Raw genomic sequence first — 27,027 nt, forward strand, 5'->3', positions numbered from 1 at the left:
CAGGGGAGAAAGTCAGGGGGAGGGATAAATTGGGAGATTGGGATTGATGTATACACACTACTCTATATAAAATAGATAACTAATAAGGGCCTATTGTATAGCACAGGGAACTCTACTCAATACTCTGTAATGACCTATATGGGGAAAGAATCTTAAAAAGAGTATATATATATATATATATATATATATATATATATATATATATATATATATATATGTATAACTGATTCACTTTGCTGTACACCCAAAACTAACACGACATTGTAAATCAACTATACTCCAATAAAAACAATTTTTTGTTTGTTTGTTTTTAGGAACTTCCCTGGTGGTCCAGCGGTTAATACTCCACACTCCCAATTCAGGGGGCCTGTGTTCAATCCCTGGTCAGGAAACTAGATCCTGTATGCCACAACTAAAGATCCCTCATGCCTCAACTAAAATCCCGCAAGTGGCAACAAAGATCCTGCATGCCACAAGACCCAGCGCAGCCAAATAAATAAATAAATAAATAAATAATTTTTAGAACTGCGTATTCAGAGGCCCCCTGTGTAGGTAACATTTCAGCTGAGACCTGCAGAATGAGTTGGAATTAACAAGGTGGGAAGAGGGCAAGGGCTCCCAGGCCGAAGGAACAGCACGTGAAAACCCTGGAGGCAATGGTGAGGCATTGCAGTCCTAAAGCTGAAGAAGGCCAGCAAGGTGGAGCTCAAAACTGAGGGGAAGAGTGTGCTGAAAGGAGGCTGAAGAGGTCAGCAGAGCTGGACCATGCAGGACTTTTGAGGTCACATGAAGGGCTGAGTTTTTATTCCTGGGCACTGGGTAATCACAAAAGGTTTCAAGTAGGGATCTGATTCGATTGGGTTTGCATTTGGGGAGGAGAATGAAAAACAGGCCTGCCCTGTCAAAGGGGTGAGTCACAGACATTCACATGACCTGACCAGTGTGAGAGAAAAATCTGTGAGACTCAGGTTCCCTTCCCCAGTGGGACTGGATCCCTGGCAGGATGTAGGCTGGAGCTATCGGAGCTACTTTGTCACACAAGAGGGTAGCCTATCAGAGAGGGAAGCCAATGCATAGAAGAGCAGAGCAGAGACAAGGACAGAAAAAGTAGATCCTGGTGATGTTTGTGCCCCTTGATCAAGCTGAACCTGAAGTCCACTGAACTCCTTTGTTATGTGTTATGTGATAGTTCTGCCTGCCATAACAAAATACCACAGACAGGGCAGCTTAAACAACAGAAATTTATCTTCTGGAGACTAGGAAGTCCAAGATAAAGGTGCAGGTGAGAGTTCTCTTCCTGGCTTGCAGATAGCCACCTTCTCACTCTGTCCTCACTAGGTGAAGAGAGAGAATGTTCTGGTATCTATTCCTCTCCTTTTAAGGACACCAGACTTATTGGTTTAGGACCCCACCCTTATGGCCTCATTTAACTTTTATCACCTCCTCACAGGCCCTATTTACAAATTCAGTCACATTGGGGGTTAGGGCATCAACATATGAATTTGGGAAGAACACAAACATCCAGTCCATAACTCTGTGGAAGCCAATAAATACCCTTTTTCCTTAAGCCAGTTTGAGTTGGGTTTACTGTCCCATGGAGTGGGTCAACTACAGACTGATACGGAGGGGGAGGAAGATGCAGATGCTAAGACAACAGATAGGTTTTCAGCTAGTGCAACATACATTTGCTCATAACAGAATAATTATTATTAAGTATGATATATATCTGTATAGGCATAGACTATAAGGCAAGATAAACAATATAACATAGTTGCTATTAGTGATCAGGCCTGTGAAGTACACAGTCATTCTTACCTAGTTATAATATAATATTATGTACTAAATATTCACAGTGAGGTCCTGCTGCCCCTGCCTACCTACCACCTGAGTTGTGCCTGTTCTGTGGCCTACAAGATGCATGAAGCCTCTGGGAAATTACAGAGTTTGTGTGCATGAGTCACATGTAGGAGTTAGAGGCTGAGTGGTCCTGCTGCAGATTGAAAAGAGAAGTCTGGACACTTTTGCTGTTCAGAGGGTTTTGTCCCCTCTTGTACGGTATAAATCCACAGCTTTTTATTTATATTTTGTTTACTAGTATTTTTTGTCTTATTGTGCAATAAACCTTTTCAGGAGCAATAAACTTTTTTAAAAGTCCACATTTAATTTAAAATTAAGTTTTATATTTCCATTTTTCAGAGTCGATTATGAAATTGAAACTTCGACAGAATGTCTGTGGACATTACCTTTCACCCTGGGGGCCAAAGAGATATTAACTGAAAACCAAACCAGATGACACAATTCTCATTCAGAAGTATCACATTGACTTCGAAAGTTAGTAATTATTTTAAGAAGGCTGTGCCCCAAAATGAATTAACATGTGAAGCTGCAGAAGTGGGTTGACATTTCATTCTGTAAATCATGACTCTTCATTTAGATCAAATGACTTTTTATACATTAGCTTCACTCGTTTTTCTAATTCCAAGTTTTCTTGTGCTCATTCCACTGTTAATGTGTTGGCTGAGGAATTATTCCACTGTGGATGCCATATTGTTATCAGAGTCATTAGATGCTGCCATTTCTTGCTTCCCATTCATGGAATCAAAATTAAGCTTTTGGAAGTTCATTCTCTCCAAAGTGCAAAACTAACATCATTGTGAATGCTACTCAGCTAATATAAGTTGAACACTGAAGGCATTTTTTTCTTGCGGTGATAATACTCACATAAAGTTCAACAGGCACAGCATAGGGGGACTAACATTCTTACTAAATCAAGAACCCCTCAGGAATTCCCTTGCGGTCCAGTAGTTAGGACTCTGTGCTTTCACTGCTGAGGGCCTGGGTTCAATCCCTCGTCAGGGAACTAAGATCCCGAGTGCCGAGCTGCACGGCCATTAAAAAAAAAAAGAACCCCATGAAGCAGAAATACACCTGGAATTGGATGTGGTTAATAATTACATCCAAACAAGCTGCAAAATTGAATTAGAAATCATAGTTGTCAAAAATTTACAAATATTTTTTCACAGTTAGAGTAACTGAACTAAAGAATTTTCGTGACAAAGCTGATGTTAAATAGAAAAAAAGCACTTCAGGGCTTCCCTGGTGGCGCAGTGGTTGGGAGTCCGCCTGCCGATGTAGGGGACACGGGTTCGTGCCCCGGTCCGGGAAGATCCCACATGCCGCAGAGTGGCTGGGCCCGTGAGCCATGGCCGCTGAGCCTGCGCGTCCGGAGCCTGTGCTCCGCAACGGGAGAGGCCACAACAGTGAGAGGCCCGCGTACAGCAAAAAAAAAAAAAAAAAAAAAAGCACTTCAGCATGGTAGTAACATGTTTCTTCATCATGTCAATGAAAAAAATTAATCAGTCGATCTAAGAAAGAAATGAAAAATTTTATTTGAGCCAAACTGAGGATTATAACCTGGGCAGTCTTTCAGAGAGCTCTAAGGACTGTCCTGCCTGTTAGAGGTCAAAGCACAGGGATATAAGTTTTTGAGACAGAGGGCTATATGTTAAATGACATATTATCGACAGTTTACACAATCCAGATCTACGTGTACAAAACAAGTAGTAGGTCATGGGTCACGGCAGCCTCTTCTAAGATTAAGAAGGAAGGTTATCTCCTAAGGACTAATGATCCTTGATGAGATTAAGAAAGAAGGTTATCTCCCAAGGAGGTCGGGTTAATGTGGATGCACAATATACACTAACGGGCAGGGAAAGGGACTTCCCGGACTGGTCCAGTGGTTAAGACCCCGTGCTTCCAATGCAGCAGGTGGGGGATCAATCCCTGGTCAGGGAACTAAGACCCCACATGCCATGCGGCGTGGGCAAAAAAAAGTAAAAAAATTTAAAAATAAATTTAAAAGCGGTGGGGGGGGGCGGCAGGGAGGAGGACCAAACAGGCAGATAAAAGTTTTATGTTTAAGTTTTTCTTATCTCACCATAAAATATGAATTTTATTTCATCATCATCAATTGGAGTTTGGAAGTTTCAGCTTTTGCATAACAACTTAAGTGTCCTAGTCACATTGAACGAGTCCTCTACATTGGTGCATTTTGTTCAAATTCAGCTTAAAAGTTTTAATCAAGGACTTCCCTGGTGGCACAGTCATTAAGAATCCGCCTACCAATTCAGGGGACATGGGTTTGAGCCCTGGTCTGGGAAGCTCCCACATGCCATGGAGCAACTAAGCCCGTGCACCACAACTACTGAGCCTGCGCTCTAGAGCCTGCAAGCCATAACTGAGCCTGCGTGCCACAACTACTGACGCCCACGTGCCTAGAGCCTGTGCACCACAACGAAGAGTAGCCGCAGCTCACCACAACTAGAGAAAGCCCGTGTGCAGCAACGAAGACCCAATGCAGCCAAAAATAAATAAATAAATAAGTTTTAATCAAAATATTCAGCAACTGAAGCACACAAAAAAAACCTTTCGTCTTTGAGCTTTCCAGCAAATTACAATTACTGAGAAGTTGCAAATAGGAAAATAACAAAACGCATCCCTATGGAAGCAACAGAACTTGAACAACTAGGACGATCAAAGAATGATTTCTGAAATTCTGCAACTGCACTCTGAGCTTGGGAAGATGTCGGTGTGGTCGGTGCGGGACACCGGTGGTCGATACGGGACACCAGTGTCTCTGGGCCTCGGTTTCCCCTTCAGGCACTCGCTGGAGTCCCTTCCGCTTCCGACCGCGTGGAGGATGGAAGGCCTCACTCCCGGCACCCCCCGGGGCAGCCGCGGGCTGAAAGAGAAAACACCGCCCCCACCAGGCGCGCGTGCGCACACGCCGGCCGCCCCAGGCCACAAACGTACCACCCCCGCGCGCTCACGCACGCGCAGTGGCGCGCGCGTACCCTTCGGAAGGCCCGTCCTTTGGGCTCCCCGGGTCCCGCGCTGCAGCTTTGAGCCCCGGCTGCCTTCGGCTAGCCTGGAGGCCAGGCGCGTGGGCGGGCTTGCGGGCGGCGGTGGGCGGGGCGCCCAGAGGAGGGCGGGGCGGGGCGGGGCGGGGCGGGGCGGGGCGGGCGGGCGGAGTCGAGAGGGCCGGGCCCGCGGGCTGCGGCGGCGCTGGACTTGGTGCTGGCGCTGGTGGAGGCGACATGCAGGCCGACGCGAGGCTGGAGCGCGGCAGCCGGGTCTTGACGCCGCAGTCGGCGCCGAGCTCGGAGCCGGACCCGGAGCTGGGCACGGACCCGGAGGAGGACGCGCGGGCCCGGGCCAAGTTCGCGGCGCTGCACGGCCCGGCGCTGCGCGCGTCTGGGGTCCCCGAGCGGTACTGGGGCCGCCTCCTGCACAAGCTGGAGCACGAGGTGCGGGCTGGGGTGACGCGAGGAGGGCGAGGCGCCGGGCGGGGAGAACCGGGGTGCAGGGCGCGTCCTGAGCGACCCGGGCTCCCTTTGAGAGGTGCAAGGGAAGCTGGGATGCGGGTCCTCGAGGCGCGCATCCTCCAGTCCGTGTCAGCGCGAGCCCGGGGCGCGCCGGGGGTGGGTTGCTCAGGACCCTTCTACCAGGAAGGGTGTGGTCTGCGGGCCGGCTCTTGGCCGAGAGCCGCTGGGGTGGGGCGGCCGAGGGCCTCCTGGAGGACGCGTGCGGAGGAGGTTGGGCGGGCGCCTGGGGGAGTTGGTGGCTGGGAGGAGAGCGAGCGCGTTCCGGGGCGGGGCGGGCTTCTGTGAGACGCGCAGCGGAGAGTTGGGGGGCGGCGTTGATGGACGACGCAAGGAAAACGGCCGGTGGTCTGAGGATGAAGAGCCACGAATGCCTTAACGACCGACTTAGACTTTACCTCCATGGCAGTTTGTGGCCTAGGAGTGGCGGCCAGAGCCTGTACCTGTGGCCCTGGTCCTGCCAGCATCTGGGGCTGGGCCAGGGCCGCGGCGAGAACTGGAACTAAAATGAACTTTGGCTCCCGTTGTGTGCCAGGCCCTGTGCTGCGTCCTCCACACTTCCAAGCCCAGAGCAGTCCTGGGGGGTTGGTAAGATTCATCACCCCCACTTTATACAGTGCAGAAAACAGGCTCAGGAAGAGGAAGTGACACTCCCAAGGTCTGTCAGACTTCAGAACTAGAAGCATGCTTTCAGCCACTACCTGCCTCAGGGAAAACAGACGTCCAGTGAGTTTGTGTGGCTTTAACTGTTTAGGTCATAGAGTTCTTTCGTGTTTCTTCATTTGATTTGAGCCCCGGTCACCTTCATTTTGCAGATCAACGAAGACAGGCTGTGGGAGGTGGCGACAATCTAAACAAAAATGAAAAGAGCTCAGATGCTTCAAGGGTCTCCCTTTTTGTGGGGTCGGCTCCTTTCTGCTGGCCTGTGCTCTAGCCTGTGTCTCCAAAGGGCCTCCGCAGGGTCCTGGCTGAGGGGTGGGCCCTGGGTTTTGGTGGTTTGCCCACGTGCTGAAGCCAGAGCACGTTCACGGGCCCTCTGTTGGGGCCTTCTGAGCTGGAACCAGGCTCCTGCAGGGGCTGCCTCCTGGGCCGAGACAGACTGAGCAGTGCAGGTGGCGAGGTGGGACCCTGGAGCCAGGAAAAGGCTGCTGGACAAACTGTACCCTTTCAGCCAGTCTCTCTGCCTCTAAAATCAGGGTTGGACCAGGTACCTTCCTGCCCAAAACACAAGTAGTTGCTATAAAAAAAAAGGTGCAGTATTATTGGTACCTACTTTTTGTAACAGTGAATTCCCTTCCCCCTTATGACTTGCCTTCAATTCGCCAGCATTTCCTGAGCACTTACCCTAGTCCTAGGCCTGTGCTGGGCAGGAGGGGACCCCAGCGGTTTGTTAGGATAAAAAGGTCCTCGTGTACTGGGTGAAAGGAGCACCCTGGAAACACCCTGGCTCCGGCCCCCAGCCTCTGCGGGCAGTGAACTCACCTGGGCAAGTCACTTGCCCATCTGGGTCCAAGTCTCCCTCTGGAAAGTGAGGACCAGGAAACATGGCTCCGACTTCCACGGTCTTGGTGGGGGATTGGGTGGAGAGGCATGCCCAGCTCATAGTCACCAGAGTGTAATGTCCCCTCCATCCTGGCCGCAAGATCTGCAGGCCGCCTGGCCACTGTTGCTCTGCTGAGGGACAGCCAGTACTTTTCCATGACCCTCCCTTGCCCTTATGGGTTATGGGCAGAGCTGTGAGTCACCACTGCCAGACCCAAACCTGCAGCCATTGTTCTGACAAACCTGCTGCTGTGGGCCCAGGTGTGGGGGAGGTCCACAGACACCTGCTGACCAAGGAATGGGGCCCCTCCAGCCCCCCACAAGCCGGGGGCCCCGGTGCCTTGGGAAGGATGGGGAGTGTTTTACAGTAAATTTCAGCTCTTTTCTGTCTGCAGGAACTTCCCAGCTGCAAAACCATTCCCCTTCCTTACCTCGTTAGGGCCTCCTCCAGACCCTCTGTGAGGGGATGGTGATCACCCCCATTTCACAGCTAGGAGAAGCCAGGCCCTGTACTGTCCTCTCCCTCCTGTCAGGTTTGGGAGTAGAGGGCTGGAGGTATGGGGTTCTGGGTGGAAGCCCAAGGTGTGAGTCCCTCTGAGCTGCTCTCTTCTCATCTCCAAACTGGAGGGAAGGTAGTGGCTTCACCCTGGGCTCGGGGGGGTGGTTAAAGGCGCTGTCCCAAAAAGTGCCCAAGCTCCCCTGCAGATGGACCTGGTCGGCTCCACAGCCCTTCCCGCCCCAGCTTCTCTGCCTGGAGTCCTTGCACCACCACGGCATGGCCACACGTTTAAATCTTCCCCTTCCTTCACCGCTCACCTCAGGTGACAGCTTCCCCGTAAAGTCTTACCCGGCCCTCCAGGCCCCCGCACCGCTTACCTGGTCCTCTCAGATGGCCCCTCTGCCACTCTGGGCAAGGTCATGAGTGATTCATTCTCACAGCCCCAAGTGCCCGTCCTGCCCAGCACATCCCAAGCTGCTTGTGCCTGAATAGATGGCTGATTTCCAAGGACTGGGATGAGTTTATCTTCTGTTTTTAATAGAGTCATGAGAAAGGTTTTAGGGGCAGCTGGCCGTTGCTGAGTCCCTGCTATATGCCATGGACACTCTGTGTACTGTTTGATTGATGTATCGCTCTCAGCTCTCCTGGAAGGTGGATGATGCCCCCTTCCCAGGTGAGAGACTAGTCTCAAAAGTGTCGTGATGGTAGCAAGTGCTTACAGAGGGTTTGCCAAGCTTAGCTTCTTCTAAGCTCTTCACATGTGTTAATCATTTAATCCTCCCAACGAGCCCCTCAGGTAGGTTCTCGTATTCCCATTGTATGGATGGGGAAACTGAGGCACAGAGTAGTTCAGTGTCTTGTTCAAGGTCACATAGCCTGGCTGCAGAATCTGCCCTAAGGCCCCTTGCCGACTTGTGGCAGACACCAGGTACATGAGTGTGGCTATATGGGGACCGACTGGCTCGTCACCTTCACCAGCTGCATGTGGTTGGCAGTTGCCCTTTGCCAGGGAAACTCAAGGACCAAGGCCCTTACCTTCTGTCCCATCCTGGCGCAGGACCTCAGGAGACTAGACCCAGGCCATGGTTTGTGCAGACCTGGGCTGGCGTGGTGGCGTCAGGAGGCTCTTGGGCCCCTGTTTCCTTCTGGGTCACCTCCGCTGCCCTGGTGTTGGGTTGGTGGTGCTGGTGAGAACAAAGTAGGGGTGCAATCCCTAGCCGCCAGGATCCACACTCTTCCAGTCATTTCCAGTGTGACTGGAGCCACCCTCTCTGGCTTTTGAGCCGCATTTTCCCTGTAATGCAAGAGGCCAGACTAGATATCATGGGACAAATGCATGCAGTCCCACCTCCAAGCTTGGGTCCCACGGGCTGAGGGGCCTTGGACGATAGCGCCAGCGATAGTGGGGGAGGTTAGGGCCTCATTCTCACTGATGAGGAACCCGTCTCCCCACCTGTAAAATGGGTAGCTGAGCAATAAAGAGGTCCTGCTTCTCCTAGGGGTTCAGTTTGTCCTCGGGGCCAGGGTGTGGCGGAAGGAACGGGTCAGGTGTCGTGCCAACACCCCCTCCTGTGGCCCCCAGGTCTTCGACGCTGGGGAGATGTTCGGGATAATGCAAGTGGAGGAAGTGGAGGAGGAGGAGAGTGAGGACGAGGCGGCCCGGGAAGCACGGAAGAAGCCCAACCCAGGCGGCGAGCTCTGCTACAAGGTCATTGTGACCAACGAGAATGGGCTTCAGGCGGCTGACCCCAACAGGTAGGAGCCATAGGCCGGCGCCTTTCGTCCGCACCGTGGCTGTCAGGGCCGGGCTCCCTTTTAGAAAGGTGTCACCAAGGCTGTTGCCACTAGGGAGAAGCTGTCATCGCAAGCACGCGTGCTCCTGGGTGCCAGGCGCTGGCGCCTTAGCCCTGAGACAAGGTCCTGTCAGCCCCGACGCTGGCGACACTCCTGCGTTAGTCGTGTTTCATGCTGTCCTGGGAGCAGCGTCCCCCCCACACGCCTCTTAACTGTCCCAGCGGTCCCTCCATGGAGGTGTGACAAGTTCCTGTTTTGCCAGTGAGGAAACAATGGGGAAGGACTTGCCTAGGGTCACACAGCTGGTTAAGATCGTGGTGTCGACCCCAGGGCAGCCCTAACTCGTGAGCCCGGGCTTGTCCAGGGACCCCGGGCCTACCCCCCGGCCCCGGTCCTGCTGAATCTCAGTCTCTGGGTGGAGCCCTGGGCTTTACACCCCGGCACGTGAGGAGTGTGGCCTGCTTGATTCCTCGCGTGAGGGCGCCGAGGCTGGGAGTGGGCCTGGGCCTGGCATGAGGCCACAGGGTAGAAAGGCTAGAGCCGAGACTGGCCCCCAAGCTTCCTGCCTCCCAGGGGCCAAGAGGGGCTGTCCTCCGCCAGGAGAGGCCCACAGGCCCCTCTGCCCAACTTTGCCGGAACCCCGAGGGAGAAACTTGATGGCCTCTGGGGGTTTCCGGGCCCCTGTGACCGTAGCTCCTCCAGGAAGTCTGGCTCCTTCACCAGCCCCTGGTGGGGTGGGAGGGCCCCCACGGGTCATGACAGCAGCCAAGGTCCTCCACTCCCATGCCCTCCGACTCAGAAACTTGCAGTCTCCCCTGTCTCGTTAAGTTCAGTACAGCAGACCCATGCAGGCGCCTGCTTTGCTGCCGCCTGTGCCAGCCGTGGGGCTCAGGCCCAGCAGCCACCTCGAGCAGCTCCTGGCCTCTGCCCCCTCCACGCACACCGCCAGGCAGGTTTGGGGAGGGATGGGGCTGGCGTCTGGGCTGGAGCCCGGCTCCGCTGTCCTTCCTGCTCCTGGGCCTTCCTTCCCTCCAGACCTCCGTGAGTCCGCCCCACCCCGCCCCAACGGCCAGGCCCCAGCCTCCATCCTCCCCCGCCCCCACCATGTCCAGCAGCCATTGTGTGCATCTGCCCAGGTCACCCCCAGATGCTCCACTTTGAAGGCCTGGCTCTGTGCCATGTCTCACATGGCCATAAACTCTACGCATGAGGACAGGAATAAATCATTTGTTTCAGGATATGCGAACAAAAAATAATATAAGTGCAGTAAAATAACTACTGCTGAGCTTGCCCCCTAACCTAAGAACTGGAGCGGTGGCTGTTCCTTCCATGTTAGCAGGGGGCCGGGCCAGGGCTGCTTCCCCAGCAGGCAGAACCCCGTGCGTTCAGAGCCTCCGAGTCCAGCAGGGCTTGGATGGTGTCCGGGCAGCCTGACCTGTGGGCTGGGAGCAGTCATGTCCTTGGGCCTGCAGTGGGGACACCCTACCCTCCACCACGCTGGTGTGAGAGCTGTGCAGCTGGCCCACCGGGCTCCTGCAGAGAGAGCGGACTGTGTGGACTGCAAGTGTCCGTGCACGTGGGGACTTGAAGCCTCTCCCGCAGAAATCCCTGGCGCTTCCCAAGAAGTGCCCAGAAGTCCCGGGCAAGCACGAGTGAGCTCTGAGTGGGGCTCCTTTGCGTGTCTGCCTGCAGGTAGCAAGGTTGGGGGGCGTGAGCCTGCCCTCCAGCAGTTCCAAATCCAGTTGAGGACAGTTAACTGTCGCGGTGATCGCTGTAGTAATCACTGAATACATGAGGATTCAGTGTACGGTCAGCATGCTGTTTTGTCTCATTTGATGCTCACGTCATTCCGGTGATAGGGGATAGGGACCGTGTTGCCCTGTTTTAGAAACTGGAAAAGGGAGAGGAACTGTCCCAGGCCCGCACAGCGGGTGGTCGGCAGAGCCAGGATCCCCACCCAGGCCCGGTGCGGCATCCAGGCCTCAGCCCAGCCTCTTCCTCAGGCGGATCCCGCCTGCTGGCCCTCTTTCCACCCTCCCTTCTTGCCCTGCCTGCGTGGTAGCCTTGCGCTCACCTGTAGCCTGTGCCCACAGCATCTTCCTTATCGACCACGCCTGGACATGCCGCATGGCGCACGCCCGCCAGCAGCTGCAGCAGGTGCCCGGGCTGCTGCACCGCATGGCCAACCTGATGGGCGTCGAGTTCCACGGCGAGCTGCCCAGCATCGAGGCCGTGGACCTGGTGCTGGAGGAGATGTGGAAGTTCAACCAGACCTACCAGCTGGGCCACGGGGTGAGCGGGCAGCCGGGCCCCAGGGTAGGCAGGCAGGCCTTCGCTGCCCTGTGCCGTCAGGGCTAGCGGGAGGCGTCCTTTTACCCCGCAAGTGAGCAGACTCATCTTCTGTGGCCAGTGGAAACTACCCTGGTTCCCCGTGGCTCTGTCACGGGCCTGTTACTCTTTGCCTTGGGCCAGCCGGTGCCGGGACCCAGGTGTCCACGCAGCCTTTGCGCTCACAGTACATGACCCTCTCCCAGACCCCAGTGACCTGGCTGCCTCTCTCCCGGCCTCTTGTGGTTCCGTCACCCTCCTAAAAGCCCTTAGTGATACCCTGCTGCTTTCGGGAGTGGAGCTGAGTCCCTTCAGCATGTCCTTGGGCTTACATCACCACCCGCCTCTCCAGCCTCCCCAGACCCACCCTTACGTTCCAGCCCCTCACCACCTCCGGTCCGGGAAAAGGCAAAAGTTGCTTCTGCTGATCTCAGCTGTTGCCTCCTCCAGGAAGCCTTCCCTGAACTCAGAAGTCTCCCCGCTCCTCCACCTGCACACAGAACCAAACACATCCATGTAGCTACTAGGCTAAATGCATTCTTTCCGTACACCTTTGCCACACACGTGAGCACACGGCAGCCCGCTGGCCTGTTGTCCTTGTCTGCCAGGGCAGGGCCGCCGGCCCAGAGGCCACGGGTTCAAGGGACTGAAGGCGTGTGTGGTGGGTGCTCCAGGCTCAGAGAGTTGGGCATAGACGGGCCGGTGGTAGGTGTTTGGGGCGGGGAGGCGGAGCAGTGGGCGAGGGTGGCGTGTGCTCTGCCCGCAGACGGCCGAGGAGAAGGTGCCGGTGTGGTACATCATGGACGAGTTTGGCTCGCGCATCCAGCACGCAGACGTGCCCAGCTTCGCCACCGCGCCCTTCTTCTACATGCCCCAGCGGGTGGCCTACACGCTGCTGTGGCCCCTGAGGGACCTGGACACGGGCGGTAAGTCAAAGCCCGCCCACCCCAAGGAAGGGCTGGTGCTTTTCTGCCACCCCCTGACTGCCCGTGTGTCCTGGTGCAGAGGAGGTGACCCGGGACTTTGCCTACGGAGAGGCCGACCCTCTGATCCGGAGGTGTGTGCTGCTGCCCTGGGCCCCCGCCGACCTGCTGGACCTCAGCTCCTCCACGCCCGAGCCAGCCGACGAGCACTACCAGGTGTGGCCTCCAGCCCCGACCCCTGGGCCTGTTTGCCTGGTGGCTCCTGGAGCTTTCTTCACCCAGTCACCAAATGTTGCTGAGCACCAGCTGGCTGCCATGGTGGGGAGAGGAGAGTTTACGGGTGTCTGAGAGACAAGGGGCTCAGAGCTCAGGGAGCAGACGTGAGCTGCCTGGGGCCACACAGCTTGGCGCCAGCCTGGAGCCTAGACCCCGGGGTCTGGGTAGAGCTGGTGGACTGGAGGTCAGTGCGGCTGTTCCCTGTTTTCAGGGGCTGGGGTGTGGGGGCAGTGGGCGCTCTGTGGCTCGGCTGTGAATCCCAGCTCCGTACCATTTCTCCATTTCTTGACACCCCCCTCACCAGGGATGTGAGGACACTATGTTCAGACACAGCATGGGATGTCTTCTGGCTCACAGTAGGCCCCCAACAAGTGGTCGTCATGGGTGTCCTTGCTGGGGATGACAGCAGTGCTCCAGTTCGTGGTCTGGGTCCCACCAGGGACCACTCACAAGTGCCTGGCTGGTGGTGAGTTAGTGCAGGGCCCAGTCCGTGAGGCAGGCCAGGTTAGGGAGCCAGGGTGGTGCAGCCTGGGGTAGGGCAGCAAGTAGAGCCTGTGGGAACAGAACCAGGCAGGGCTGAGCAGGAATTAACACCCTGCCCCTCTCTCCTCCTCCCCTGCCCTCTGATCTGCCACTGCTTCCCGTCAGCTGGTCCCAGTTGGAAACCAAGAGATGCACAGGCCTCTGCTTAGCACTTTATGGGCATGTTGTGCTGTAATCCTTACATTAGGACATCTGGACCTATTTTTTTTTTTGGTAAGGTTATACACACCTTACTTCTTTTTTTTTTTTTTTTGCGGTACGCGGGCCTCTCACTGCTGTGGCCTCTCCCGTTGCAGAGCACAGGCTCTGGACGCGCAGACTCAGCGGCCATGGCTCACGGGCCCAGCCGCTCCGCGGCACGTGGGATCCTCCTGGACCGGGGCACGAACCCCCGTCCCCTGCATCGCAGGCGGACTCCCAACTGCTGCGCCACCAGGGAAGCCCTGGACCTATTTTTATCCTCATTTTACTGAGGAGGAAACTGAGGCACAGAGAGGTTAAGTAACTTGCCGAAGGCCACACAGCTGCTGGAAGAGCGGGAGTCCAAAACCAAGGGGTCCCGGTAACTTGTGGGCAGAGGCTTCAGCCTTGCCCCACATGTTGAAGTTTCCCTGCTCCCATGAGCACATCACGTGCTCACTGAATGCCCCAGAGGATTGTGCAAAGGAGTAAACTAGTTAACTCGCATTAGAGGGGGAAGCGTGTGTGGCGTTAGCTGTTCTGTGATGCTGCTGACTGGGAGGGCTGGGCTGACACAGTGGCCCTGTTGGCACTTTTCCCTATGAATTTAACCTAAGCCAATGGTAATTGAACTGATCCTGTCAAAAACTCAGGGATCACCCTTCTCAATTCAGAGGTGTGTTTCAGAGCCTCATAGAGTGCCTGCACCTAGTAGGTGCTTAAACACTTGAACAAGTCAGTGAATGCGAAGCGGGGAGGTTTAAGAATGGCTTAGGAACAAAGACTTCCTGATCTTGAGGTTGTTAAAGGAACGTGAATTGAAATTAGCATTTGTGGGGGGTTGAGGAGGATGCCCTCCACTGGCCAGGAAGAGGAGAAAAAGAGTCCAGACACTGGTTTTCTAAAACGTTCTGGTGGTTTTTCCCCATTTGACCCATCTGGATCAGGCCTGTGCCCTGGGCCCTGGGGTTGCATGTATTAGTTAGCTAGCGCCAGGTAACAATTTATTCCAAAACATAGCAGCTCAAGACAGCAGACATTCATTATCTCTCGCTTTCTGTAGAGAGATGGGGAGCAGCCCGGCTGGGTGCTTCTGGCCCAGGGTCTCTCGTGAGTGCAGTCAGGCTGTCGTCTGAGGCTTGATGGGGCTGAGGACCGGCTCCCACGTGGCACACTCACACGCCTGGCAAGGTGGCGCTGGCTGTGGGCAGGAGGCCTCAGTTCCTCCCCAGCCGTGGGCTTCTCCGCAGGGCTGCTTGAGCGTCCTCGGGACATGGTGACTGACTTCTCTCGGAGGAAGTGATCTGAGAGAAGGCGGGGAGGAGACTGCAGGGCCTTTCGTGAAATAGCAAACTGTTGTTCCACTTCTTTCTATTTGTTATAAACAACTCATTCAGCCTAGCCCACGCTCAAGGGGAGATGAATGAACTCTGCCTTTCAAAAGGAATGTGGAAGAGTTTATGGACATGTTTTATTTTATTTTATTTATTTATTTATTTGGTTGCGCTGGGTGTTAGTTGCAGCACATGGGATCTTTGTGGCCATGTGTGGGATCTTTTCAGTTGCAGCATGCGGGCTTTTGGTTGCGGCATGTGGGATCTAGTTCCCTGACCAGGGATCAAACCCAGGCCCCCTACACTGGGAGCATGGAGTCTTCACCGCTGGACCACCTGGGAAGTCCCTATGGACATGGTTTAAACCATCACACCGCTTAAGCTTAGAGCAGCTTTTGGGGGCTCCCCGAGGACCAGGTAGCCCTCTCCCAGGACAGGCTGGGCACCTTCTGGGCTGCTTGTGACTTGGAGGAAGCATTTAGGACAATGAGCAGGTTTAGAGCAATGTTTACGTTGTTCTTTTGATACAAAACAGGCTGGCACCTGAGGGGCCTTGAGCCCCGGAATCCCGGGATGGGGGTAGTCAGAGGGCTCTGGGCGCTGCGGTGCCTGCAAAGGGCTCTACCTGAGGTCCAGGTGTGCCCCCTGGGATCCCCAAACCCTGATGTACAGGATGGGGAGGCGTGTGCTCCTTTCTTTGAAGGTCTGTTTCTACCTCCAGTGTTTTCCTTCTAGGCCATTTTGGAGGAAAACAAGGAGAAGCTGCCACTGGCCATCAAGCCAGCGGTATATCCCCGCGACCACGTCTTCAAGTACGTAGCCCACCCTGCCCCCAGCCTGTGCTGAGCCTTTGCGTCAGTCCCTTTCCTCACATACGCCTCACAGTCCCCATGACTCCTGGAACAGTGCTCAGTACAGGGCGGCCTCAGTAAGTCCCCTGCCCCCTGGCAGCACAGCAGTGACAGAAACACCACGGGCGGGGTCTCAGGCTCACAGAGAGAGCGCCCGAGAAGTGAGGGCAAGCTGGGGTGCGCGCGGCCTCTGGAAGCGGGGAGCCAGTGCCGACAGTGACGGTGCTGGGCACCCAGGAGAGCCACCCAGATTGGCTTGGGGGCCGCTCCCAGGTGTCTGCAGGTGTGGGCTGGCAGCTTAACGTAAGTCCGGGCAGGCCAGCAAGCCCAGGCTGGACCCGGGGTGGAAGCAGATGCTCCCTTTTACGGGTGAGGAAGTGGAAGTCCTGGGTGACGCCCACCAGGCGTCCAGCTGGCTCGGCGGCGGGTCCCAGGTCAGCCAGGGGCAGGTTGGCCTCTGTTTCCAGGGGGAGGCCCTCCCTCTGGCAGCCCACACTTGCTCCAGCCGGAACGGACACCATGCTCCACTGGCCCCTTCCCCCAGGTTCCGGGGGTCTCCTCCCACTGGCCCTCGGCCCGGCCCTCCTCCCCTTACCTGAGTTCACCGCCCAGCATCCCTCCAGCCCCTCAGGTCGGAGGCTGCACGGAGGCCCCCGTTGCCTCGCCCCCTCCCCACAGCTGTACTCTGCACCCCAGCCATGGACTAAGCGCCCCGCGCCGGCCCCGCTCGAGCAGCCAGCTCCTCCCCTCTCTTCCTCCCTGGATCGCCGTCCAGGGCCAGGCCTCCCTCCCGCCTTCACACTCCACAGTGTGGCTGCATCCACCACCCCCCACCCCCGGCAGACAGGCTCCCAGGCCCTGTCCTCTCCTCTGCCTGGGGCTGGGCCCGGCCCGGCGGGCGCCGGTGTAGAATGAGGCCTTATCGGAGGCGCGTGTCTCAGCCACACGCTCACCTGCACACTCACCTGCAGGCCCCCGGGGCGCCAGCTCCCTTCTCTGAGGGCAGAGGTCCCAGCGCATGGACCCGTCCCGTCTCCACGTGAGAGGAGGGAGCCCATGCCTGATGAAATGCTCGGGTTCTCCTGGTCCGTCCTCGGGAGGAGCGTGAGGTGGCCCTGTGGTGCCATCTCACACGTGGGGGGTCCAGGTTCGCCGGGGTCCGAGTGGCCCCGTCGCTGGTCGGACAAGCGGAGGCCGTGGGGCAGAGCCCGGCCGCCGACCTCCGCCCGCCCCGCCCACCCCGCCCCCCGCAGGGTCTACACAGACGTCCAGCAGGTGCTTGGCCACCTCAGCCACCCGCGCTTCACCTTCACCCAGAGCGAGGCGGACGCCCACATCCTCTACCAGTTCTCGCACTTCAAGGACTACAGGTGAGGCGCCTCCCAGCCCGGCCCCCGCCGCCGCCCCCCGCGGCCCCCGCCCCCGCTGACCAGTGGCGCCTGCCTGGGCCCCGCAGAAGGCTGAGCCGGGAGAGGCCCAGCGTGCTGCTGAACCAGTTCCCCTGCGAGAACCTGCTGACGGTGAAGGACTGCCTGGCCTCCATCGCGCGCCGGGCCGGCGGCCCCGAGGGCCCGGCCTGGCTGCCCCGCACCTTCAACCTGCGCACCGAGCTGCCCCAGTTCGTCAGCTACTTCCAGCAGCGGGAGAGGCGGTGAGGACCCCCGCCCGCCCCCCAGAGCCGCGGCGGCCGAGACCCTATGCCCATCAGGCTCCCGTGGGCCCCGCCACCCCGCCTGGCCCGCCCCGTGGCTGAGCGCCTGCCTTGCGGCAGCCACTGTACCGGGAGCTGCAGGCTCTCGGTGTGCTGCTGCTCGGCGGCCCTTCTTCCCGGAAGGCAGCTCCCTTGGCCCCGTCAGGCTCCTCACTCCCGAGGCCCAGCCCCTAAGGTCTCCTGTAGGACCCCTCCCTCAACCCCTCCTCTGCTGCCACAGTACTGGGGACACAGTGCCCGGGAGGGTGGGCCCAGGGCACAGCCTGGTAGTCCCCTCTACTCCCAGGGGTGAGGACAACCACTGGATCTGCAAGCCCTGGAATCTGGCCCGCAGCCTGGACACCCACATCACCAAGAGCCTGCACAGCATCATCCGGCAGCGCGAGAGCTCCCCCAAGGTGGGGCCCTGGGGTGCTGGGAGGGGGGGCGGGGCCGCGGGAGGCTCTGCGAGGGCCTTTGTGGGTAGGTCCCGGCGTCAGCATTCTTCAGCTCACAGGAGTCTCCAAAGCCACCACCCCCACTCCTTCCCCTGCCCTTGCCAGCGGCGGAGAGGGGCTGTGTGACAGTCGGGTGAGAGGAAGGAGTCCCCCTGGGTGTGTCTGACCTGCATCCCCACACGCACCGTGCCTCTCACAGGACCACCTGGCAGGAGGGAGGTGGCCAGGCCGGGGAGCCCCGCGGGGCCCTGGATGAAAGCGCTGTAGTGGCACAGGGCCCATCAGTGGGGGAACTGAAGGGCACAAGGTTGTGCACCTGGACAGAGGCCCGAGGGAAAATGCCACCGCGATGGCCCTCGTGAAGGTTTCCAGTGGTGGGGTGGGGAGTTGGTGGATTTATGGCTGAGAATCTGTATCCAGTTGTCAAAGCTAAAAACTGGTGGCATCTTTTCGTTCAATTAAAGATGAAGATAAAGAGCTCGTTGCAGCTAAGACACAGGTTTGAAAAGACAGGGAGACGCGGAGTGCAGGGAGCAGGTCCCTTCATGGCACCGGGACGGGAGGTGGGCTCGGGCGTGAGTGTTCCTCCAGATGCGGTGACAGCACTTGGGCGTCCCACGAGTGGGAGCCACAGCTGGGGAGGTCGGGGTGCTCTGTCCTGGCCCGGGTACGACAAGCCACCTGTGAGCCTGCATCTGTGTCCTCAGGTTGTGTCCAAATACATTGAAAGTCCCGTCTTGTTCCTTCGAGAAGATGTGGGGAGGGTCAAGTTCGACATCCGCTACATCGTGCTCCTGCGGTCGGTGAAGCCCCTGACGTTGTTTGTCTATGACGTGTTCTGGCTGCGGTTCTCCAACCGGTAACTGGGGAGACTGGGCTGGGGCTGGGGGCTGGGCGACAGGGCCCCTCTTTTACTCGGGATGAGAACGCCTGCACGGGGCTCCTTTACCACCAAGCACCCAGCAGGGACCCCGCTGAGCCCGTTTCTGTTAAACGGCTGTAATTCTCACCCTGCCTGTGTCACCACCACCTCGTGGAACAGGCAGCTGTCCCCTCAAACCACGACGATGTTTACCGGCCTAGTGGGGGTCTTCGTGGTTAGCCCTTGGCCGGGGGGGGTGGGGGCAGTGTAGGACCGCCCCACTCTCGGGGGAACCGGCACCGTGCCCGGGACCCACTCGAGCGTCTGTCCGCTCATCCTGCAGGCCCTTCGCACTCAACGACCTGGACGACTACGAGAAGCATTTCACCGTCATGAACTACGACCCAGAATTGGTGCTGAAGCAGGTAGGGGCCTGGCGTGGCCTGGGGAGGGGTTCCTGTGGAGGCTGGCACAGACGGGACCCGACACCCATCAGCTTGTCTTCCGGGCAGCTTGCGTCACGGTCAGGGGAGCTGCCTTCTGGTACCTGCGTCCCCTCCCACAGCTGCCCCCACAGCTCTGAGGGGCATTTGCTTGGGTTGAGGGGGCCCCTGAGGCTTCCCGGTCCCCTGGCAAGTCTGAGCAGAGCAGGGTCTCAGCCGGGAAGCGCAGGCCACCTTCTGTTCGGGACCCGCTGAGCATGAGGACGGGTAGGGGTGGGGAGGCACACAGGTTCATGTCCCACGGCCCCCAGGGCGGGCGGCTCTGCTGGCCTGTGACCCTGCCTGGACCCTGGGCCCTCTGTCTTCCCCGTGCTCTCCGGGCACCTCAAGCAAAGGGCGTCAGCACAGCTCCTTTCGAGGTGAGGGCATGATCCCCCAGCTGGCCAGTGGTGCACCTGGGACAGGTAGGGGAGGCACAGCCTGGGCAGAGGCAGAGGCCGGCTCTGGGTGGAGGCAGAAGGGAAGGAGAAATAGGCCCCCCGACGTGTGGTCCACAAAGTCCTCTTGGACCAGCAGGTTGGTTATGGCTGTTTGGGGCAGACAGGAAGTAGGGCACAGGCACTCTCCCGCCCTGCTCCATACAAGGCCTGAAGGTGGCCTTCTGGTCCCCGCCTCCCTCGAAGCAACCACTCCTGAATGTGGGGATTGTGTTTCCAAGGTGCGTGGTGATTTCTTAGTAAATGTGCCACCCCGAGCTCTCTATGTGCCATATCTGAGGAGTCCTCTAGGGGGCGCTGCGCCGTCCGAGTGGCCAGGCCATGTGCACGGCCGGCAGGGCCGCTGCTGGTCCTTCCTCCTCTGTCCTGGGCTGTGTTGACAGCTGGTCCCTAGGAGCCCGAGCCCGAGCCGGGGTCCCGGGATGTTGCTGAGGTTGTCTCTGAGGACCTGAGTGCCTTTCCTCTACATAGCAGGTGTCGTCCCGAGGGTCACGTTTCCTCTGAAGCCCCCGCGTGTGGGGATGTGTGTCCAGCAGGGCGAGAACGTTGGGCTTCCATAGGGAGCCCGTCCTGGTCCTCTCTGGGAGAAACCTGAGCTGACGGCCAGCTTGCTCAGGTGTGTTTTGGGTGACTTCTTGGCCTGAGGAGCCCTTGCTGTCCTCAGGCACTTTGAGCTGGGGCCGGGCAGTGAGCTCAGGCCTGGGCCCTGCAGACTTGGGTCCGAGCTCTGCGTCCAGTGACCATCGTGAGAGGGACGTGGTGACACGTTGGCCCGGGCCTCCCAACGTTCAGTGCCTCACTGGAGCCTCAACAGCAACTGTGCAAAGTGGGTTTGCTGGGCGGGGAGCGTTGTCCCGTTTTACAGATGGAGACACTGAGACTCCGAGAAGTGAATGTGTCCAGAGCTCAGACCCCGTGTCCTGCCTCCCATTTGTGCCCTGCGGGGGTGGAGCTGGAGAGGCTGCTGGCGCCAACCTGGGGCCCCGGCGAGTATCAGGGCTCCACGTGAAAGCGGGGCAGGCCAGGCCTCCCCCGCCCCTGCCCAGAGGAGGCCCCGGGCAGAGCTCGACGGGCCCTGTGTCTGTTGCAGATGCACTGCGATGAGTTTGTCCCAGAGTTTGAGAAGCAGTACCCAGAATTTCCCTGGAAGAGCGTCCAGGTGAGTCCTGGCAGAGCTGGAGGGGCCAGGGCTTGCCTCGTGGGTCGGCGGCAGGCAGGTGGGGGCCTTTGCCTCCTCTGGGTGGTCCTGCTCCTCCCACCAGGGCTGGTGCGGGAGCCGGTGTGGGCTGAGACCCCTCCTCCCCTCTGGCCCGGGTAGGGTGTTGTGAGGGTTCCTTGGAGGGGGCCTGGTGAGGCATTCAGGACACCCTTGGGACAGCCAGACGGCAAAGGGCTCTGTATGTGCCAGGAATTGCACACCTGAGGGTACACGGGGACGTGCTTAGAGACACAAGCTGGCTACCACTTGCTGGAGGAAGCATTTCAGGAGCTGCTCGGTGCAGAAGGGGCCGTGGGCTCCAAGGCGAGGGACCCAGGCAGCTCTGCAGGAGATGGATGCCAGGAGTGAGGGAGCAGGGCACAGGTGGCTGTGGCCAGGTCTGGAGTCACAAAGGATGTTGGAGGAGGTGACTTGGCCGTTTGGGGACCAGGGCTCAGGAAGGGGCTGTGAACCCCATATGGAGAGGCTGCCCTGAAGGGCTGGGCCCAGCGTCAGCCATGCGGGCCCCTGACCCTGTCTCCCCCGGCCCCCAGGCCGAAATCTTCCAGGCCTTCACGGAGCTGTTCCAGGTGGCGTGTGCCAAGCCGCCCCCACTGGGCCTCTGCGACTACCCCTCGTCCCGGGCCATGTATGCCGTCGACCTCATGCTGAAGTGGGACAGCCGTCCAGATGGTGAGGGGGCTCCCCTGCCCCGTAATCCAAAGTGCCCTCCCCGCTTACCCAAAGGTGGTCATTCAGCCCTCCCCACCCAGCCCACACGGGGACAGAGGGAGGGTGTCACTGCTCCCTCGCCATGGTCAGTACTTGCCTCGAATTAGCCTGAGATCTGGGTCAGGGGAGGCCCACCTTTCGGCACCACGCTCTGCAGGGCAGAGCACGAGCAGGAAAGGCAAGTGGGCGGCAGTGGTGTCGGGAGGGAGCTCACAAGGGGAGGGGCCCCACGTGAAAGGCAGGGGGAGCAGCAGCCCTGGCCGCGCGCCTGCCTTCCAGAGTCCCCGGGATGCGGCTCGTGTCGCTCCTGGGGCTGCAGGTGGCTCCGGGCTTCCCCCTGGACAAGCAGGCTTCAGGGTGGGGCCCCCAGCCCACCTCCTGGGAGTGTGATGCCCGTGCTTTTGCACATCAGGGAAGCGAGTGATGCAGCCACAGCTCCTAGAGGTGAACTTCAACCCAGACTGCGAGCGGGCCTGCAGGTACCACCCGGCCTTCTTCAACGACGTCTTCAGCACCTTGTACCTGGATGAGCCTGACCGCTGCCCCGTCACCCGCCTTGTCTAGGCGCCCGCGGGCCCTTCTGTGGGTGCTCGTGGGCGGATCGCAGCCTCGGTTCCCGGAGCTGCTTCTGCACCGTGCTCCCGCCCCCCACCCCCTCTCCTCCTCCCCCCACCCTGTGAGCCGTGGCCCCAGCCTCACACCCTGGCGGCTCGGGGCCCCTCCCCCGTCGGTCAGGAGCAGGGCCAGCCGTGCTGCCCCCGGGGCTGAGCGCTAGGCCCCTGCTCATACCCCCCTCACTGCCGTCTGTGTCTGTGCGGTGATGAGTCTCAGCTCAGCCAAGGGCTTTATTCCGGAGAGTTTGCTTCCTGGGGTGCTGTGCTTCCAGAGGGCGTTAGTGAAAGGGGTCTGGGGAGCACGATGCGCTGTTCTCAGAAACGAGCTTCCCTAGGAGCGCCCATGGGAGGCCAGCGGTTAACACGCCCAGACTGGCTGCTTCCCACGCTCCGCCCCAGGTCCTGTGACAGGCGTCCCCAGGTCCCCCTAGGAGCCTGCTTCTCAGACCCAGCCTTCTCCCCCCTTCACCAGCAACCTCCCTCGAGGCTCCGGGGCAGGACAGCCACTGCCTTTGGTTGCCGTTGCCTTTCCATTTGGCCCCGTGGGAAGGGCCAGATGTGGCACCAGCACCTCCCCGCCCGCTGGGCACTGCAGTGTTTCCAGCCTCGCCTGAGGTTGGCTGGGACGCTCCAGTGAGGGGACTCGGGGACAGGTGTGGGCAGCAGAGCACCAGGCCGTGGGTGGCTGAGAAAGATGCTTCCAGGGAGAATGCCATCTTCCACCAGCTAGAGTCAGAATGTGGGGGTTTTGTAACTTTTTCATTTATGGGAAGAAAATACAAAATTTTCGTTCTTTCCTAATTTTGTTTCTGAAATTTTGAGTCAGTTTTCAGGGTAGTTTGTGTTGCCACAGTGTACCTAGTCCAGCTAACCAGACGGCGGGTCTGACTTTTGTGGAGGAGCTGCCTGCAGAGCTTTCATGTGTGTGTACACGTGTGCGTGTGTGTGCACGTGCGTGTCTTGTGTGTGTGCGCGTGCATGCATGCGTGTTGGGAGGTGCTTGTTTCATTCTGAAGCCAAGAGTGATCCTTGTAGCAAAACTGGACTTGACTGCGCCTCCTACTTCCATGTCTTTTGGGTTGTGTCTGTCTCTGCTAACTGTCTCTGCTAACCAGAAGTTCAGCCTGTGTTCTGGGGAAACACCCTTTCCTCCAGCCAAGTAGAGGTTTAGAGGGCAGGACACCTCATCTCTGGTTTTCTCCGTGGGAGAGCTGCTGCGTCCTGTCCCCTCCTGGACTTGATTTGTACCGCAATAAAGTATGCCTTCTCTACTTTTGCCTCCCTTTCTCTTTGGGGGCCCTGGAACCACAGGCCTGCATGGTGTATCAGTTGTTTTCCCTGCTCATTGTCAAAGAAAACCAAAATATCAAGATGTATGCTTTGAGAAACAGAAGAAATGGGATAGTATTTAGGCCTCCAAGTCCCTGTCTTTGTTTGGGCTGCTATAACAAAATATCATAAACTGGGTGATTCAAACAACGGAGGTCTCTTTCTCGCTGTTCTGGAGGCTGGGATGTCCTAAAGTCACAGGGGTGGCAGATTTGCTGCCTGAGGTGGGACGCTCTCCCTGGTTCATAATCGGCTGTATTCTCACTGTGTCCTCGTGAGGTGGGAGGAGCGAGGGAGCTTTCTGGGGCCTCTTTTAAGAGGGCATTAATCCCATACGTGGGGGCCCCACCCTCATCACCTAATCACTCACTTCCCAAAAGCCCCACCAACTAACCAGCACACTGGGGGTTAGGGTTTCGGCATGAATTTGAGGGTATAAATAAGCAATAGTTCTGACCCAAAGCTTGGTTTCCTAGCACCGGTTCCATTTCAGAGTGGGTTGCGGTAGGGACAGATGTGGAGCTGAGGCCCATCTCTGCATCATGACCAACACCCAGGAGCCTTGGTCCCCCTGTGAGCCCTGAATCCTGGCTCCGTGCTTACACCTGGGGGCCTCGGGGATGGAATTCCTTCCTGCTTGATTCCTCATCCTGGGGGTGGGGATGATAGGAGACTCTGCCCACAGGGCAGCAGGGGGTGGGTCAGTGGGCCCTGTCAGCCAGCACAGTGGCGCCCCCTGGTGGTTTTGAAGGTTAAAACGAAAGCAGAGGGCCCCCGACACCCAGACCAGGTTCCTTCCCGTGCCCCTCAGAACAGGTGCTCACACCAGGCTGTTCATCAGATACCTCCCATGATGCTCTTGCTTGTTCCCAGTTAACTTGGAACCTGGTTGCCCAGTGCAATCCCAGTGGAATCAGCATAGTCACTGGGATCAGAGGACCCCGTGATCCAGGCTTTCCATAATTATAAATGTACTTTTCCCCGATTCTTGAGGTCCTTACACCTCTGATCAGTGAAGATCGGACAACCCTCAGGAAGACCATCAAGCTGGGCCTCCAGGGTCCCAGAAGACTCTCAGTGGAGACGGTTCTTACCCCTCTAGATATTTTCTGGTACCCATCTTCACCTGAGTCAGTTTCTCTGTGTTAAGAATTCATCAGAAGTCAGACTCTGATGTTTGGGATTGACAGGAGAGTCCCAGTAGCAGTGATAATTGTACCAAAGTTCTACAGGGCGACACAGAAGAAATCCAAAAGGTAAAGCTTGAGATGCTGATGGTGAAATTTAGAAAACGTCCCCAGTAATGACCTATGGCCACATAAACACGGCAGCTCTTTCATGGACACAGAATAGAATCTCTTGCTATAGGAGAGGCAGGCTTTCATCTTGCAGGGTCCAGAGCAGCAACCATAACATCAAAATGCCAGGCAAACTGAGAGTCGCTGTTGCTTCCCTGCTGACGACCAGCCAGCTGAGCCCTCTTGGGCTGTGTGAACTCTTGCTTGCATCCTTTACGGCTAGAAGACACATGGGTTTAAGGAGATCTCAATTGAATGAAGCAGCTCCAGGAGAGACGCAGACCAGAAGGACTTGACAGATCTGCGTGCTGTGGATTTTCCTATTAAACCAACACAGAGACTGTCCGAACCCTGAAGTCCCTCGTGGGTGGCGACAGCTCAGAAATGCCATCTAATCACGAAGCACGGGGAGAGCATCGTGAGAAAGTAGCAAACAAAACAGCAAAACGCACCCTCCTCTCGCCCGCTTTCCCAAGTGTTTCTATGGCCGTGTGTGTTTTTGTGGCCAGTAGAAAGGATGTGGGATGTTACTAGAGATGAACAAACCCACGAATGTACGGAATGGAAAAAAGGGCTCTGCATGAGCACCACTGAGAAAATTCCAGAAGCCTCAGGTACACTTAATGTGCTAAGTCTGGCAGGCACACGGGTGCCCACGATGCTTCAAGGAGCGCCCCTGGCCGTCTTGGAGAACTTGAGAAATAAATTAGTGAAAAGGATGTGCAGAGTCCCCCATCTGACTCTTCTGCTCCAATGAGCATCAGAAAAACTGGGGAGGGACTTCCCGGGTGGTCCAGTGGGTAAGACTCTGTGCTCCCAATGCAGGGGGCCCAGGTTCGATCCCTGGTTGGGGAACTAGAATGCTGCAGTGAAGATCCCGCATGCCACAACTAAGACCCAGCAAGGCCAAAAATAAATAAATACATATATTTTTTAAAAGAAGAAGAACTGGGGAGCTGGCCGAGGGCTCAGCGAAGTGCTCGTGGCTACCAGGCTGCTGGATTCCTGAGCACGGTCTGTGGGACGTGAAATTCCACCGGGGTTGAGCGTGGGCGAAGTGACAGCCGCTGAAAGAGCTGCCCCTTCTCTCAGAAGAACACAGTCAGCTGTCTGCCCATCTCCCGAAGCATTTCGTACTGTTCGGTCACGTCCGGATGCGAGGACAGAAGAGGCAAGGTGAGAGGGCGAAGCGGCAAAAGCCACTGGCTGGGCTTCCCTGGTGGTGCAGTGGTTGGGAGCCCGCCTGCCGATGCAGGGGACACGGGTTCGTGCCCTGGTCCGGGAGGATCCCACATGCCGCGGAGTGGCTGGGCCCGTGAGCCATGGCCGCTGAGCCTGCGCGTCCGGAGCCTGTGCTCCGCAACGGGAGAGGCCACAGCAGTGAGAGGCCCGCGTACCGCAAAAAAAAAAAAAAAAAAAAAAAAAAAAAGCCACTGGCTGCCAAAATGAGTGTGAGCTCTAAATACGGAAATTTTATTTTTACTTAATTTGAATTAACTTATTCAATGACCGAAACCAAAACAGACAAGCAACAAAAAGGCCAGCAGCTTGGACCAGCCCTGGTCCTAGGAGTCTGCTGCCGGGCGCAGCACAGGTTGCAGGAACTCAGACGGCGTGGAGTCAGCACTCCAGCAGCAGCCTGGGTAAGATGCTCTGCCCGGCCCCACTCCCAACAGCTGCCCGCACAGGTCACGGGTCACCCAATTCGAAGCCGGGGGTGACACCTCCAAATCTGGGTGGACCTGGGCCAGGGAGGGGCTGTGTCTGCTGGGTTGGGGCATGGCCAATACTGCCTCTGACCTCCCCTCCCCAATGGAGTGTTTGCGAGGCTGTCCCTGACGGGGTGAGGCTGGCATGAGTCCCAGCACCCAAGGGACAGGTTGGTCGGTGTCCCGTGCTCTGGGGCCAGCCCCATCCTGGCTGAGGCCAGCAGAGGACCACGCTTGGCGCCTGAGCAGAGTCAGGAATTGGACCAGGCAGACTGTGGGCCTGTGCCCTTCAAGTGGCTGGGTTGGGCTTCCTGGATGTGAAGGAGGTGGGCAGAGCCTCCTCCCTCAGCTGTAGCTATGCCAGTGTCTGCTGCTCCACCCTGGACGGGCCACCTCCACTCTTGGAAGGGTCCCGAGAATTGTGGCGAAGCCCTGGCCGGGTCCAGCGTCATCTGGATGATTCAACCCAGACACATCCAGCAAGAGGACAAGCCCCTCGCCCTCCCCACGGCCAAGGGTCCCACCCAAGTAAAAAGGCCACTGCCA

General features: G+C 57.6%; 1 protein-coding gene across 3 annotated transcripts; it reads left to right on the plus strand.

Moving 5' to 3' along the window:
* Nucleotides 1–5,043: 5,043 nt before the first annotated feature.
* TTLL12 (tubulin tyrosine ligase like 12) lies at nt 5,044–23,416 on the plus strand. Of its 3 annotated transcripts, none has more exons than XM_081249725.1 (14): nt 5,044–5,306; nt 9,005–9,177; nt 11,310–11,532; nt 12,311–12,470; nt 12,550–12,683; nt 15,536–15,612; nt 16,905–17,021; nt 17,108–17,302; nt 17,649–17,760; nt 18,507–18,658; nt 19,005–19,086; nt 20,692–20,760; nt 21,354–21,492; nt 21,944–23,416. In XM_081249725.1, the coding sequence occupies exons 1-14, from the start codon at nt 5,097–5,099 to the stop codon at nt 22,093–22,095; spliced, it is 1,995 nt and encodes a 664-aa protein (XP_081105851.1). In that variant the 5' UTR covers nt 5,044–5,096; the 3' UTR covers nt 22,096–23,416. The 3 variants fall into 3 exon arrangements, 2 of the variants coding, with proteins under 2 accessions (XP_081105851.1, XP_081105852.1); XM_081249726.1 differs by having other exon boundaries at nt 11,310–11,508; XR_014017106.1 differs by lacking the exons at nt 21,354–21,492; nt 21,944–23,416 and adding an exon at nt 20,073–20,217 and having other exon boundaries at nt 20,692–20,753.
* Nucleotides 23,417–27,027: the final 3,611 nt, after the last annotated feature.

Source organism: Mesoplodon bidens (genome assembly GCF_964165515.1).
Source record: "Mesoplodon bidens genome assembly, chromosome: 11".
Taxonomy (NCBI): Eukaryota; Metazoa; Chordata; class Mammalia; order Artiodactyla; family Ziphiidae; genus Mesoplodon; species Mesoplodon bidens.

Bases quoted from the DNA above. Each gene is read 5' to 3' on its own strand.
- TTLL12 (XM_081249725.1), top strand. From the start codon at position 5,097: ATGCAGGCCGACGCGAGGCTGGAGCGCGGCAGCCGGGTCTTGACGCCG. The intron at 5,307-9,004 runs GTGCGGGCTGGG...TGTGGCCCCCAG, and splicing joins TGCACAAGCTGGAGCACGAG to GTCTTCGACGCTGGGGAGAT. The intron at 17,761-18,506 runs GTGGGGCCCTGG...CTGTGTCCTCAG, and splicing joins AGCGCGAGAGCTCCCCCAAG to GTTGTGTCCAAATACATTGA.